This window comes from Carettochelys insculpta, chromosome 3 (genome assembly GCF_033958435.1).
Source record: "Carettochelys insculpta isolate YL-2023 chromosome 3, ASM3395843v1, whole genome shotgun sequence".
In the NCBI taxonomy this organism is placed as follows: Eukaryota; Metazoa; Chordata; order Testudines; family Carettochelyidae; genus Carettochelys; species Carettochelys insculpta.
Window position 1 is genome coordinate 73,276,954 of NC_134139.1, and position 17,553 is coordinate 73,294,506.

A 17,553-nucleotide genomic window follows, 5' to 3' on the forward strand; every position below is an offset into this window, starting at 1 on the left:
AGCCCTGCTCCTGCCGGGAGGGCTGGGTGGACCTCTAGCTGCTGCTGCTGCTGCTGCTGCTGCTGGGGGTCCATGACTGCGGCGCCCGGGGTCTGTGTGCCTATGGCTCCTCAGACCGCGTGCTGTGCAGGCTGAGTGTATGTGGGAGGGGCCCTTTAAGGGAGCGGCTAGCTGTTGCCCCGGAAGCGCTAGTCCGCCCGGTGACCCTGTCTGCAGCTGTGCCTGGCATCCCTATTTCGATGTGTGCTACTTGGGCGTGTAGACGTTCCCTCGCTGCGCCTATTTCGATGTTGGGCTGAGCAACGTCGAAGTTGAACATCGACGTTGCCGGCCCTGGAGGACGTGTAGACGCTATTCATCGAAATAGGCTATTTCGATGTCGCAACATCGAAATAGGCTACTTCGATGTAGGCTTCACGTGTAGACGTAGCCCTGGTGACACATTCTGTTGACCTGTTGCAAATAGATCTATGCAAGGTTGGCCCCAAAAATGGATCACATGATTGAGAGCTACTGTGCTTATGTCCCATTCGTGATGGCTGGTGAACAAGTGATTGCGGGTGTCCGCAGTCATATTCAGTATCCCAGAGAGGTATATAGCTACTCAAGTGATGCGGTGCTGAAGGCACTAAGTCCACAGTTTTATGGCTTCTGCACTCAAGGATGGAGACTGAACCCTACCCTGCCAGTTGATGTAGTACATACAGATGGTGTTGTCTGTCAGTATATTGACCATTCTGTGCACAAGGTGCTATCAGAAGTATTGGCAAGTGCAGAAGATCACCCTGAACTCCAGTGAAGGGCCACTTACCCTAGTCCATAAGAGAAAACAGATGGACCCCCCCAAAACCCACCCTATATGGGATGCATGCATAGTAAGGGTAATAGAAGTGGGGGTTGATAGAATGACACCCAGTTAGAATGTTGTCTTGGGATGTCCACCCTGGTGGGAGGAGAGAATGTGTGGTTGAACAGCTACTGACTTGGACAGTGGGTCCCTGGCTGGGAATTAGTACATGGCCAGCCAGGACTGGAGGCATGACATGTGAAGCCTGGCTAGTGTGACCACATACATGGTGGCTGACGTGTCCCAGAAGCTTTAGGCAAACACATATCTTGATCGTGGGGGACAGCAACACCACTAGAAAGAGGACATGAATGGCTTGGAATCCGTGAACAGGGAGAGTGGCCCTGGCCACATTAGTGTTTATGTGGGTCTGATAAACTCTAGAGTCTGAGTGGGTCAAAGCATGGACTTTTCATAGTTTATGTGAAAGCTGGACCATGTGATGCATTTCTGAAAATGAAGGCTCCTATATGAAGCAGTCATCCACGTGTGGGAAGATAATGACCCCAAGACACTGTAGGTGGGCAGCCACGACCACCAAAGTCTTGGAGAACACCCTGGGCATGGTCAAAACCCCAAACAGAAGGACACTGTATTGTTAATGGTGGAATCCCATAATGTGTGCTGGATGGATCATGCTATGGAAATAGGTGTCTAGTAGGTCAAGAGCCAGTCTTCTTTGTCCAGACCCAGAATAATGGTTGAAAGAGTCACCATCTGGAAATATCAAAAGAGGACTTACTTGTTGAACCTCTGGAGGTTGAGGATGGGCCTCCATCCTGGTTCTTTTTCTGAGTTAGGAAGTACATGAAGTAGAACCCCCCACACACACACACCCCTGCCTTGAAATTATGTGAGGACTGGCTTGACAGCACCCAAATGCAGCAGGTGCTGTAACTTTTGATCAAGCAGATTCTCACGAGAAGGTTTCCTAAAAAGCAACAGAGTAGGAGGTGGTATAGAACAGAGTAGAGGTAAATGGAATAGAATACCCCTGGGTCACTAGTTCTAGGAACCACTTGTCCAAAGTAATGGTGACCCAGCTATGGAAAATGGGGAGGAGGCGATGGTGGCAAGCAGGCTGTGAGGCGACTAGAGCAGGAAGACCTCTATGGCTCCTGATCAATCCCTCAAAATTCCTGCTTACGCTGTGAACTGCTGGTGCTGTTGTCAATGAGGCTTGTGCTGCTAGGGCCTGTGCTTCTGTTCGGTGTTGTATTGTTGTGGCTGCTGTTGAAACTGCTCCCACAGTCTCTGGCAGAGAGAGTACCAAGCCCAGTACTTTGAATGGGAAGGGTGCACATCTCCAACATGCACGGGGTCACTTGAGAGTCCTTCATGAAACACAGGACCTCATCAGTTTTCTCAGCAAATGGGTGATGTTTGTCAAATGGGAGGTACTCCACCTTCTGTTGAAGGTCTTTGGGGACCCTCAAGGGTTGGAGCTACAAGTGCGCCTCATGACCAGTGTCAGTGGCATGTCCTCCCAGATGGAGTATGTGGAACTGGAGTGCTATGACAAGAAGACACTCCATCGATCAGAACCACGCTCCTCCACACCTGGAGTGGGCAGTCTGGCACCTGAGCCATGGGAGATCCCAAACATCTGGATGAACACAGGGATGAAGGCAGTGCTGGGGATCTTTGGTGCAGCAAGTGTGGCACTGCTGGTGCCAGTACTGCATGTGGCCTAGGTGACAAATCCACATGAGGCTTTTTCGGTGCCATGCTGTGCTCTGGTGCTGCAGGCTTGGGGGAAGCAGCCTCCCAGTGCCACTTGAGAACGGGGCAGTGCCTCAGTCCTGGACTTGCACGGTGCCGATTCTGGTGCCATCTGTGAGCAGCAGGGGAATCTGGAATGGTGTTGTTTGTGTTCCATCTCTGGCATCGAGGGCAGGGTCTTAGTTTTCAATGACTGCTTATGTACAAGTGTAGAGGGGGATGAGGCCAGCAGTGCTGATGGTGTTGAAGGCATCAGAGGTGCTGAATGTTGGAGGCTCAGCTCCAAAAGTGTCTGTATTAATGGTGACAGCTTGGATGGTGCCAGGGACATTGCAGCAGCCTTTTTTGACTGGTACAGCCTGTGAAGACACTGTCAGAGGCCAGGAACACAGAGAGATACCCACTGTAGGGGATGGGGTGCCAGATGAGGTAGAGAGACATGATGAGTCCATACCTTTGGTCTGTGGTGCCAGTTTAGCAGCAGAGGACTGCTCCGGGGCTGATGGCTGAGGGGAATTTTCATACAGATACTTTTCAGCCTACTGGCATGACCCCTTCTGGCCTTTGCCATGAGTCTGAAGCAATGGGTGCACATTTGAGTCTAATGACCCTCCCCTAAACACAATGCACTACATGTGGCCATTGGAAGCAGACATGGCTTCCATACATCTTGTACATCACTTGAAGCCCGGGGAGCCCAACATGGTGATGATGCAGTAGGAAAAACTACTGTAACTAAACTATTTTTAACAGGGTGAATTAATTTTGGATGAATAACTACAATGAGGGAGAACAGTAACTAACTAAAACTAACTCTTAATTTGTCTTTCAGCAAGAGAGAGAGTGCGTGCCATCTTCTGCTAAGGGCAGTAGAGAAGGAACTGAGGGATCCACACCATGTGTGTGCCAGATAGCACGAGAAGACACTACTGCACATGCACAGCATGGGAAATGATAGCAATAGAATAATCTCCGAGTGTCAGTGCGATGACACACCAACACTCAGAGCGGAATACCCCCAGGGACACTATCAAAGAAGAAACTTTGAGAATGTTGTGGGAGCAGGAGACTAGAACTGAGAATCAGTGAGTTGAATGTGAAGAGGAAGAGAGAAGGAAACTATGAGGAGACAGAATGCATGGAATAACAGAATGTGTGACCAGACACTGGGACAAGGACATGATGAGGGGAGACACAGAGTGGATGAAAAACCCTGAGAGGAAGAGTGGCACTGGGGATTGAGGGCAGGGGGTACTTGACTGAACAGCCTGGGTTGTGGGGAGAGAGAGTGGATAAAAAAATCAGGGAGAGAACTGGAAGACTGCAGGAAAGTTGAGAATGGCTGTGCCAGGAGAATGGGTGTGGAGAGGGAGGGGAAATCTGCAGAAGTGAACCTAGGACTTTCTTTACAAGGAGACTAGGAGGGAGGGTGAGGAGAATGAGGAGGGAAGAGCAAGGAGAATGGAGATAGGATGAGGAGCCATGGGTGGAAAAGAGAAAGGACTGGTGCAGGTGAAGGGACATGGGGCAAAATCATGCCATGCCTTGGATGGAGGTAGGGAGGCCAAAATGGTCAGGATATTGTGCCTACTATACCTACACCCTCTTTTAGAGCCCCGTAAGGAACCCAAGAACCCTGAATCTCACCATTCCTCTGCTGTCAGCAACGACTTGTGAAATCAACTCAAAAAGTCTCTCATTACTCTCTAGTGCTATACATCCACATAGAGGATGACAGGCTATCAGCAGTTACTCCAGTAGGTTTAATGTCAGAGGTGCATGTAGTAGATCTAAAAGTTTGAACCCAACCGATGACCAATGTGAGTGTCAATACACTGCCACATGATGGAATTTTTGTCAGTTTTTTCAGCACATATTATGCACATAAAACACAATATCAAAAGAACATTTTGAAGTGTTTGACTTTGCAATCCTAATAGTTAAGAAACATCAGACTTGAGGTTACCTGTCAACCTGACTTGTTCTCTTCTGCATACCTATGACAGCTTATTTACAGAAACACAATTTTTCTACATGACCTCCCCATATAACTAGCTTTTGAGTGCTCAACTCTGTGATTTTAATATGTTCTTAGATATAGTCTTTTGGGTGTAATTGTATAAGTACTGTAGAAGTAATAAATGTTTGAGACATGTACATATTCTAGTAGTACTCAACATGCATGAGAAGACACTGCCAATAACAATCACTACTATTCAAAGAATTCTTGTTAATTCAAAGCATAGTATCACTTGTCAAGTGAGGAACAAATCAGGAGACATCTTGCATTAGAAATGTGAAGGATAGCAGATAAAATGCCATGCGTCCCATACTCATCATCACAGACATCAGATATTACAAAGGCAACACTATTGCAAGTAGAAGCATTCCCATTATCACAGGAAAAAATACATACTGTATTACAATACACACTATTTTTTTTAACCATTGTAAATAGAAAGCAACCTACGGCAAAAGAGATCTGGCATTGACTACTCTCATATATGGAAGACTACACTTACTTCTGACCTAGTAATTAGTAAGCAATCAATGTGCATTCCCTTCCAATTGTTCCATCTAACCCCAACAACTAAACAAGATGGCAGCACTGCAATAATAATTTTTGGGAATCTTAAGATGTATTATGCACTCCTTCGGACCTGTATTACACAAATGATGGGATAATGCAGACAAAAAGATTTACACAGAACACCAGTAAATTGGTGTTATGGAAAAAAAAAGTTCTCTGAATTATCATGATTTACCAAAAATATACATGGCCAAACACACAGCAATAGCCCCAAAGTGTTCACCTGTGGAACACTGTAAAAAAAATCCCACATTCATCTCTCTATATATACAATTTTTCCTCTTGGGTGACAGAACAACATGTCAGTTTGTCTCCCAGGGGGTGGAGGCAGAGAGAGGGGCTAGAGTGGCCCCGGGAAGGCTAGGGCCTACTATGCAGCTTTCCAGCCTTCCCAGGGCCTGCAACACCCCACCCTGACCCCTCTTCCCACCATTCCCCCTTCTCCATACATACATAAACACAAAAATACACACAGACACACACAGCCCAGGCCACTCTCCCCATCTCCATAGGAGGGGCAGGGAGGGCTGTGTGGCTCCCCAGCTTTGCTGGGGCCTTCCCTGCCACCACAGTAACTCTCCTCACCTCCAGCCCTCCCCCATTCCCTCTCTCCACCTCAATCCTCCTCAGGACTTGCTTGGGAAGGGAGGAGCTGGGAGCAGCCATCACCAGGCCATGGGGGAGAGGAAAGTGCCCCCTAAGTGTGCTCCTGCTACCATTACTGACTCTTCACACCCCCAGGCCAGGCAGCAGGACACAGCTCCCATCAGTAGCAGCAGCGGGAGCTGAACGGGCCCTCTCATCTCCTTTGCTGGGGAGGGAAGGTGCCACTGAGAACCAAGCTTCATCTTCCAATACTGACAGGGGAGCCACTTCCTGCTGCCAAACCCAGGGACCAGGGGAGTCAGTACTGGCAGCCACAGCTTGACTGAGTGGCATCCTCCCTTCTCACCACGGCCTGGTGGTAGCTGCTCCCAGCTCTTCTCTTTGTTCATGGCTGGAGGTGGCCCAACTCCACCCCACCTCCTTCACTGCTCTGCTAGAACCACTCACAGCAACCTCCCCCAGGCCTTCCCAGGCAGCAGATGGAACGATGCGGGGAGAAGGGATGGAAGTGAGGATAGGGGCCAAAGCAGAGGGGAAGGCCCCAAGGAAGGCCAGAGCTCCCAGAAAGCCGGGTGAGCGTAGCAAGCAGAGAATGCAGCGCTAGTAATTATATGTTTTTTTTTAAATCTACATTTTCTCACAGTCTTTATTATATCTTTTTTAATTCATAGATAGACTCTCTCTTATAAGTCATAACTTTTTGTATAAAAATGAAGTTTAAACATCAATTTCACAAATTGAAATGTATATTTGATTACAATGAAGACTGTGATGCATACTAAAAATAGCACTGAAATGCAAGGCCTGATAAAGAAAAGAGGAGTTAGATTTGTAGTCCTATAAGATTATTCTCTCCATAATCAGATGACTTTAGATTCATTACCTATTTTTAAATTATTATTAATTTACCAGTTTGTTTTACAACTTTAACCATATGCAGGTAGATTTTGGGGAGTTTTTTTTTCGTTTCCTTTTTTCAATTCTCATGTAAGGTTTTACTTCACATATGAAAATGTTGTTAACCTCAGACCACTCATACAATTCTATAGTTATGTTAGGGTATTTTATAGTATGAATTCATAATTACTATTTTATTTTCATGCAATTAGTAAATAATATCAGTGTCATCATCCTATGAACCAATATCATTACTTCTAGACCTATGAAGTTTTGATTAATGTAATAATGTCAATGTTACTGGTTCAGCATAAGAAATACTTACAGATATTTATACTTTATCAAAACGGAGACTGTATTATTTAATCTATACTTTAGAGAAAACATTTCAACAAACTGTACAGCAACACTTTTATTATTTTCTATGTCATTTCCTGGATCTATAAATCAAACACTATCTACATATCTATTCTTACAGTAACACTTACCAAGTATCTTTCTGAAGAGATACTAACTAAGATGAGGTCATCTCCAACACGGACTTTTTCTCCCTCTGATCGCTGTTTGGATGCAGGATGTATGGTCCACCAGCAGGCCTCACCTGTGTAGTTATTGATTATTGAAATGGAAAATAGAAAGGAAGTACTTAAGATGATTCTTTTCTTCTGTTTTATTTGGATTTTTAAAAATCTCTTGACATCCATGTGTATTTTAATGTCTTGTGTATAGCTAACACCAGGTTTGATTTATTTTCCTAAGGTAAGTTTCATGACAGTATATTCATTAGCTAAATCACTCGGGGAAGTCACTTAATCTCTCTGTCTAAGTTACCCAACTATAAAATGTAAAAATATTTCCTCTCTTCCACTGTAACAGAATAATGATAGAGCCCATAAAACCTATTATCTTGGAACATATTTATTACCTTAAATACAAGTTCAAAGGTTTTATTTTTAATTTTTCAAAAGGTCAGTGTCCTGATGTCCTGACCACATTTTTACTCACTCAGGCAATTCTCCTCCACCTATCTGAATCCCAGATCTAGCTCCTCTTTCAATACCAAATCACAGACCATACACGTAGTTTTTGAATACCAGACCCTCTAGCACAAATCTGTTGACCCAGGCTTTGACATTCACTCTACTATGTAGTGCTGACCTTCCCAAACACTATGGGGCTGTGTCTACACTTGCATTCCTCTTTTGAAAGAGGTATGCAAATGAGGGAGATAAAAATGCAAATAATGTGCATATTTGCATATCTGGCATCTCATTTGCATATTCTTATTTCAAAAGAGCTTCTTTCAAAAGAAGAAAACCAGTGTAGACACAGCTCTTTCGCAAGTAAACCCCATCTTTGAAATAATCCTTCTTCCCATTAAATAAAGCTCTTTTGAAACAGGCACATGCAAATGAGGTGCCAAATATGCAAATATGCACCTCATTTGTCTTTTTTATTTCCCTAATTTGCATACCTCTTTCAAAAGAGGAATGCAAGTGTAGACACACCTTGGGAGTTTTGACTAGCTAAGGATGGAACAAGTTGTCTTTGAATTATTGGTCTTAAATTATCCCATGCATGCATGAAAAAGGCATGCAAATGAGGGAAATCAAAAATCCACATGGTGTAGATTTACATATCTGGTGCCTCATTTGCATATTCTTTCAAAAGAGCTTCTTTTGAAAGAAGAAAAGCAATGTAGACACAGCTCTTTCAAAAGTAAACCCTATGTGTGAAAGAACTCTTCTTCCCATACAAATGTAGGAAAAAGGGTTCTTTCAAAGATGGGGTTTACTTTTGACAGAGCTGCAGCTACACTGCCTTTCTTCTTTTGAAAGAAGAGCATGCAAATGAAGTGCCAGATATGTAAATCTACACCTTGTGGATTTTTGATTTCCCTCATTTGCATGCCTTTTTCGAAAGAGGAATGCAAGTGTACACACAGCTGTTCAGTGTTGGGCTTTCAGACATTCACCATTTATCAAAGTAATGAGAAGATTTTTTTTAACTTTGTTGGGATCCACAAAGTAGTCCTTAAAGAGATGCATAAGTTGCAGACCCCTGCTCTGAGCCCATACTGAATTTTTAATAGGATAATTCAAGACCAATAAATCAAAGACAACTTGTTGTAAATCGGCACCTTATTTGCATTTCTGATTTCCCTCATTTGCATGCCTCTTTCAAAAGAGGAATGTAAGCGTAGACATAGCCAACAACTCATATCTAAAAAGTGAACAATACATGATCTTAAAACTTTGGCTAAATCCCCCTTTAATAGTTGCAGATCATTGTGGGATTGACACTGTATCTGTGTTTTGATCATGTTGTTAACAAAGTCTTGATTTTGAAAAAGAAAATCAAACTTGCAGCATTCCTGCTGTGAAGGGCAATGTGATTTTAAGAAAGAAAACAAAGTAAACGTAAAATGAAATTGGCATAATTAAAGTGGGATTGGAATGGCATAAAAAAGAGGAAAATCAATGATAAAACTCAGAATTACAATAAGTCTTGTGCTACCTTATAGACTAACAGATATTTTGGAGCATAAGTTTTCGTGGGCAAAGACCCACTTCATCAGATGCATGAGTGGGGGCGCTGTTTCAGAGGGGTATTTAAAGAGTGGGGTCCCAGTAAGAGGGAGGGCCAGAGCTCACAAGGTCTATTCAGCAAGGTGGAAATGGCCTAGTATGAACAGTACTTATCAAAAGAGTAAAAAACAAGTCAGATCAGACAGGGGCATGTGAGCCTTTGTCAGAGTCTAACGGGTAGATATCAGCACCCAGAGCAGAGAAACTGCCTTTGTAAGCTGCAAGCCACTACTAATATAACATATGCCATCATGTGCCAGCAATGTTCCACTGCAATTTAAATTGGTGAAACTGAACAGTCTCTCCGTAAAAGAATAAATGGACGTAAATCAGACATCAGGAACGGTAATGTACAGAAGCCCGTGGGGAAACACTTCAATCTCCCTAGACACTCAGTGGCAGATTTAAGGGTGACAGTCCTGAAACAAAAAAATTTCAAAAATCAAATGGAGAGAGAAAGCTCTGAGCTGCAATTTATTTGCAAATTTGACTCCATTAACCATGGATTAAACAGAGACTGGCACTGGCTCGCAGCTTACAAAGGCAGTTTCTCTGCTCTGGGTGCTGATATCTCCCCATTAGACTCTGACAAAGGCTCACATCACCCTGTCTGATCTGACTTGTTTTTTCCTCTTTTGATAAGTACTGTTCATACTGGGCCATTTTCACCTTGCTGAATAGACCCTGTCAGCTCTGGCCCTCCCTCTTACTGGGACCCCACTCTTTAAATACCCCTCTGAAACCACCCCCTCTCCCACTCATGCATCTGATGAAGCGGGTCTTTGCCCACAAAAGCTTATGCTCCAAAATATCTGTTACTCTATAAGGTGCCACAAGACTTCTTGTTATTCTCGAAGCTACAGACTACCACAGTTACCTCTCTGGTAAAAACTGAGAATTTTAAACTGAATGTACCCATTCCTTCGCATTTATATCAAGTTTGTCTGGGTTCCCTTTATGTCTCATTTGTAATGAGAAATTCACTAACAACAAAAAATGCAACCTTGAGAGAATATGTAAAAAGTTTGTGAACATCCATCAGTAAACATCGTGACAGAGAGATAGCTGTGTTAGTCTGTATTCTATTAAAATAAAAAAGCAGTCACGTAGCACTTTAAAGATTAATAAAATAATTTATTAGGTGATGAGCTTTCGTGGGACAGACCCACTTCTTCAGGTCTACAGCCATACCAGAACAGACTCAATATATAAAGTACAGAGGTCCAAAAATTGTTATGAAGGTTGACAAATCGGACAAGCAGAGGGACGGCGACCCCACACCCTCCTGCCATCCCTCTGCTCTTCTGATTTGCTATAAGTCTATAAGGTGCCACAGGACTTCTTCTTGTTCTCGAAGATACAGACTAACACGGCTACCTCTCTGATACTTTCTACTAAGACTGTACTCAATTCTTTGGTCCAGCTACATTAGAAGGTACTATAGAGGTAGCTTTCACCCATAATTGCAATAGTTAATTTCTTCGAAAATTGGCTTCCATGATGAAGCCCATTTTCCAGATATTCACAGCTCTTAGAAAAATTGCTCCTTTTCAATGTTATATTTAAAATTTTACTTATTAAACAATTTTATAGCTCTATCGGCATTGTAGGAATTTGTCTCCTGTCACCAGCAGCAGCAAAAGAGAAACCTTACCCTTCATCTTCACCTAGCTTTATTAAGCACACATATCTCTCTCCTTTCAAAAGAAAAAGAAATAAAAGAAAAAAGAACCAAGGAAAAGCTAAACCACCTTCATTAGTGCAACATTAATGATGCAGAATCTAAACCAAGTGAAACATGTGCAAGGGATTTTACAGCAACAATAACTTGGGCATTTTCCCTATCCTTAATAATCTAATTGGAATATTCTCAACATGCATTCAACAGCCTAAAAAGACACGTTAAACTGCATATGGGCCGTGTCTACACTAGCCCAAAACTTCGAAATGGCCATGCAAATGGTAATTTCAAAGTTTACTAATGAAGCACTGAAATACATATACAGCGCCTCATTAGCATGCTGGCAGCCGCAGCACTTCGAAATTGCCACGGTTCACTGCCACGCGGCTCATCCAGACACGGCTTCTTTTCGAAAGGACCCCAGCTACTTCGAAATCCCCTTATTCCTATCTGCTGTTAGGAATGGTCATGAGACAGGAAGTTAATTCCTAGCCACAGTAAAGGAGGTCTCCTAATGAGGGTTGGAGTGCATGGCAAGACATGCTGAAAAGGATCCAGTCGCATCACCACTGCAGCAGTTGTGAAGCTTAGCAGATTTGACACACTTATGACAATGTTGGAAATAAAAAGCTGTATCTGAGTCAAGAGTGGAAAGCTGCGGGGACGACCATCCACATATAGTAAGTCCTAGACCCAGTAACAAACAGAACAGGTTCCAGCACTCCAAACACCATTAGGAGACCTCACCGGGCAATTCACTTGTGGTCCAGCCACTGTGTAAGAATTCAAACGAAGTATCTATGTGTACATGTAGCCATGTTGTATGAAAAATGGAATAGAGTAAACCCCCAAAATGTACGAGTTCAAGTTGCACTTAACCTGCGTTCATGTGAGTTAAGCACAACTCAAATCTGCTTTGTGGCTCTCTGCCCACCTGGCTCCCCCAGCTGGGAGAAGCTGCACTGACCCAGGGTGCCACTTGGCCCCCAGAACCCCTCCACTAGTTGGAGCCATGAAACTGACCAGAACTGATGCCTTTGGCAGTTTCCTGGCTCCCCCACATTGCTTAGGAAATTTAATTGACACAGGGGTTGCAAGAACACAAGCCTGGCATAAGTCGGAAGTTTAATGTATAGACATTTGTTCAACATGCCTTGGTAATGTTGTTGTGGGAACCTTAAGTTCTGCATGATTAACTTTACAGACACTCTTTTTACAGTAATTTGTATTTATGTTATTTACCGAATGACTCCTCAATGGCATACAAGTCCTGAAGACAGAAATACTTACCTGTTGTGTCTTCTTGCAATCCCACATCAAATGCCAATTTATCCATTGAAGACCGTGAAGTGGAGAGACAGCAAAGATACTACCAAAAAATATATATATATCAATTGTTTTTCTCATGCCTGATTCTTATTCTAAATATTACAAGCCATCAGCGTGATATTAAAGAATTTTATGTCAGTTCTTGAATAACCATATCCACTCCATTTTAAAGTACCATGGTTTTAATTGCCTGTTAAATGAGAAGAGCACTTTTGCTAAGATTAATGTTCTGAAATATGTTGTCAGTCATTACCTAAATCAGCTTCTCATTGAAAAACAGGGAGTCTGTACATATATTCAGTCTGGCTGCTGGCAGCATGAGGCAAATGAGGGTCCACAAAATGGCAAATGGCCACCCTTTTGCAAATTTGTATAGCTCATTTGCACATTCATGGCAGAAAATGAACAGTGTAGACATGGTTCTGCCAGCAAAAACCCACTTTGTTGCCAGCCTTGATACCTGATTTTTTTCCCAAGGATAAAGGGATGGCAATACAGGGTTTTTTTGCTGGCAGAACCACTTCTACGCTGCTCATTTTCTGCTGTGAATATGCAAATGATTCATGTGAATATGTAAATGAGCCACTATTTGCAGTTTTGTGAACCCTCATTTTCATCATGCTACTGGCAGTCGGACTGAATCTAGACGTGGCCAGAGTGCAATGCTGGCCGTAATTAAATTATTTCCATTGGAGTCTAATTTCTAATATTTTCATGGGCCTTTCAGTAAGCTTTCAATGTGAAAACTCCAGAAGGGAACTGAAAATGGCAGGATTTATCTGAAATCTATGTAGGGAAAGGACTTTTTTCTCTCTAATTGTCCATTCACTCTTTGGCTTATAGTCAAACAGTCAACCAAATGACAGTCTTGGAGATACTGTACTTCACGTAATGTGAACTGTCCCATTGGGAAAGGAAATGCAAAGTCATCAACTTATTAAACATAGGTCAACCAACAAGGATCAAATATTAATTATTTTTGATCTGTATCAAATGGACTGGAATTCAAAAGAGGACCTAGAAATAAAAAAGTTCAGTTTTCCTGTTACCAGTCTCCTAAACCATTTAGTCCTCTAAGCTATTTTGTCTCCAAAAGTTTAATGGGTGAAACATTTCTCTCATGTGAATAATTCACAGGATATTTTACATGGTGATAACTTGCACGCTATCACTTGTGGCTATCATATACCGACAGAAAACAGATACCTAACCTAGCCTCAACGCCTGAACACCAAGATAAAATTCATACTTACCATGCCACTGTAAGAATGACGCAGCAATACTGCATGTCCATAGAGAAGCGTTCGATGACCACCACCTTGTGCAGTCTGTACAGATAAAGAAAAACACAGGATTGCAAGTTAGATTAAAATTAGAACTTTCAACCAAACATATTAGTTTCCAGAAACACCTCTTATTTCCATTCAGCTCCTACAAACCATAAAGGTATTTTCCCTCACACGAATCAAATCAGTTTTTACACAGAAAGTTCAATGATTTGAGAGCACAGTAAACTTTCATTAGCTCATCCAGAACTCTCAAATAACCAGCATTTTAGCCATAAGTAAGTTTTAGTTACATTCTCCTTAAGTACAGAATAGTGAAAGTAAATAGAAATAAATACAGCAAATACAGTACAAGTGTACAGTATACAAAACTACTGATGCTGGTAATTAAAGTACTCTACCTACATTTTTGTTTCTTAATATCTAACCTTGTTTTTCTTTTGTATTATGCATTGCTAGGTATACCTCTCTACTGTCCAAAATATTTGAGTATCTGGCAACCTCCTGGTCCTGGGGCTGCCCCATATGAGTTTACTGTTCGTTATTGCCAATGTATTTCTTTATTTGCATAATTCAGTTAATCAAACTTTGATTAAAATTACTCTGTGTTAAGAACCAGAAGAGGAAATCAGTTATCATATAAACTTCGCTTCTATGGAATATCAGTTAATTGAAATTACTTATTAACTACCAGTTGACTGAATTAGGAATAAGGGTTCTTTCGAAAACAGGATTTATTTTCGAAAGTGCACGGTCTACACTGCTCTTTTCCTTTTGAAAGAAACTAATACAGTAAATAGGGATTTATGCACAAGAACATTGCTGGCTACTATTTTTCTGATATCAAGTTCTTAATACCTGTCAAGTGTTGATGCTGGGTAAAGCTAGTCATTCCACCAAATACATATGATTTTATTGTAGGAACTGTGATTGCCGTTTTTCTCCATACAAAATAGTGAATGGAGAACATTTCAGTGCCATAAGGACTACAACATTACACAATTCTTATAAAGTCCAAGTTTGGTGGGGTCTTGCTCTTTAACCTTCAGGTAGCTGATTTTGCCCAGTTTCATTCCATTCCGAATCAGAATATTTAGTTAATTAACCAAATATTGCAAATAGAGACCATACAAGTTGTGTTACAGGGGAATGAAGCAAATGTGAAAATAATGTTGATGATGGGGAGAAGCATTCCAGGCTTGGCTTGTCGATGCTCCACCTACCAATTTAGAGAATCAGTCTAAAAGGAGGATACTTTCAAAAGTCACAAATGGCAAATTAAAGTTATATTTAACATATAGGGTGGCACTTTACTTTCCTGGGAACTTTTGACATTATGTAATAAAACAAAACAAAACCAGCATTAGACCCCAGAAAAACTACACCCAATACACAATTACACTACACACTACAATTCACAATTGACTTTCCCAATTAATTCTGTATCTCTCATAAGCAGTCACCCAGTTAGGATTCAAATTCTTCAACAATCCATGTCAAAAGATGGGCCTTTATTGGATTCATTTGGATCTGGGATTTTTGTTCAGTCCATTAGAAAGAGGAATCAAACATAGGGGTATCAATTTGAAACAGAGACCACCACCAATTCCAAGTACAAGAGCATCAAGGCATGTTTCTACAACTGATCTAGTCTCTCGTCAAAAAGCAAAGATGTAAGGTTGTTTGCTTTAACTTCTTTTGTAATCTATGTTAGCTCTTAGCTGATGGAAATGCAAAAGATCATGCAGTAAAGGAAAACAAAACTATTGAAACTAGAAGATGAATAAAAGCATTTGATCTTAAGTGTTTTTTCAATGAGGAATTGATGAGTGCATACTGAGTTGGTACCTTGCCAACAAGAAAGAGTGAGTTCAGGTGCACTGGAAGTTGCAGTTCAGTAATCTATATAAGTATCTAAAAGGAGCTGTAATAACAAATGTAGTAGTTGAAAAATTCAAGTTTCCATTCTCTGAATGAACATTTAGAAGTTAAATTATACCCCATAGTCTGTAAGCAAGGTCACCTGAGCTAGTGGTCACTCAACTACTGTTCTAGTACCAAAATACAACACAAAGCTTAAATATAATTTTTATTGCACAGACTCAAGATGCATTTGAGATGTGCAAATCAAAAGGTGAATCACATTATAATTATTAGCTTTTCATATTACCACTTTTGCTACAAATCATGCCCTAACCACAGACCCACTGAGCAAGGTGCTATACCAACATGGTTCCTGCCAAAAAGAGCTAACAATCTAAGCAGAGAAGATGCAACAGGCAAACTGATTAGCCAAGCTCAAGAAAACAATGAAAAACTATTAATCAGCATGCTACATGGCAGCAGTGTCAGTGTTCCATAGAATCAACCAACACTACAGAAAATCAATACCTCTGTTGTCAAGAAAGAAACAGAAAACACAAAGTTATCAAGACTTCACTTCTTTGAGCAAGGACTGTCTCTTCTGCTTGACTCAAGTGCCCTGGCTATTTATGGCATCATAAAAACAAATTATACGTGAAGTAATAATAATAGCAAAAAAAACCAAACTTGTCTGTGAGAAAACATGAAAACAGAGTTGAATAATGAGCACTCTTAAATTTACGTCTTCTTGATGAATGGGACAGCCAAGAAGAATATTATTATTATTTTCTTTTTACAGGGTACTTGTTAAGAAACTAAGGATATTTACATACATAATGATAAATCCAAGTTTTGCTGGCTTGCACTCACTGTTTCCATGTAGGAATTTGTAACAAAAGAACACAAAAGGTATGGATTGAGAGATAGACCATTAACATTACAAATGTTCACAGGGCACTCTGACCCCTTCTGGAGAGGGATAGTGGCTGCTAAAATAATACAATTAAACAACTATGAAGTCAATAAAGCTTTTAAGTGATTTTTCAATTGTTAATAATTATCATCAGCTAATATGTTGACCAGCTTATCAACTAACCATGCTTTTAAAGTCTTTGGCTACATCTACACTAGCACACTATGTCGAAGTAGCCTATTTCGACGTAAGAACATCGAAATAGGCTACTTCGATGTGTATTGTCTACACATCCTCCAGGGCTGGTGCCATCGATGTTCAACATCGAAGCAGCGACAGAGAACATCGAAAGGAGCTGCCCCGGAAGGAAATGTGGAGCGTCCACACACACAAGCGCTCCCTGTTGAAATAAGGGGCCAGCAAAGCCCCAAGCCGCTCCCTTAAAGGGCCCCTCCCAGACACATTCGGCCTGCACAACACGAGATCCACAGAGCCGACAACCGGTTGTGGACCCCGTGCACACAGCATGGACCCCCAGCTGCAGCAGCAGCAGCAGCCAGAAGCCCTGGGCTAAGGGCTGCTGCACACGGCGACTACAGAGCTCCGCAGGGGCTGGACAGAGCGTCTCTCAACCCCTCAGCTGATGGCCTCCATGGAGAACCCCGCTATTTCAATGTAGCAGGATGTAGATCATCTACACATGCCCTACTTCGACATTTGTATCTTTGGATAGGAATAGCGATTTTGACATCTCACCACCTAACGTCGATTTCAACATTGAAATAGCTCACGACACGTATAGACGTGATGCGTACTATTTCAACTTTGTGCCAGCTACTTCAAAGTAGCCGGCTAGTGTAGACGCACCCTTTATGTTGTCATCTTTAATGGCCATTTCCAGTACGTTGGTACCTGTGGACTCGTATATACACGATTGGAAATACCTTCTGAGACTGGTATGATTCAATATTTTAATGATGTCCATTATACAAAAAGTGAAGAATGTAGATTAAAAATACCATTAAGTAGCACTTTTACTGAACAGCTGATATATAATGGAAGAATTAAAACAAGCAGTCAATCAATACCTACTCTATATGCAATTCCTAGCAGCCAACCAAAACAAAAAAGTAGATAAGCTATAAGAGAGAACTTGTTAACTAACAAAAAAAAAAGTCAGGATATATATTAAAAGGTTAAAGGACAAGTAAAGGACAACACTAGGAACAAA

General features: G+C 41.7%; 1 protein-coding gene across 12 annotated transcripts in view; it reads right to left on the reverse strand.

The window, feature by feature from the left end:
• RYR2 (ryanodine receptor 2) overlaps positions 1-17,553 on the reverse strand; it is a 975,983-nt gene that overhangs the window by 676,619 nt on the left and 281,811 nt on the right. For all 12 annotated transcript variants that reach the window (XM_074990102.1, XM_074990110.1, XM_074990109.1 and 9 more), the window contains 3 exons: positions 13,514-13,588; positions 12,222-12,300; positions 7,151-7,263 (listed from right to left, as the gene is read on the reverse strand). In XM_074990102.1, coding sequence (XP_074846203.1) covers positions 7,151-7,263; positions 12,222-12,300; positions 13,514-13,588 — 267 coding nt within the window. The remainder of the gene's footprint in view (positions 1-7,150; positions 7,264-12,221; positions 12,301-13,513; positions 13,589-17,553) is intronic.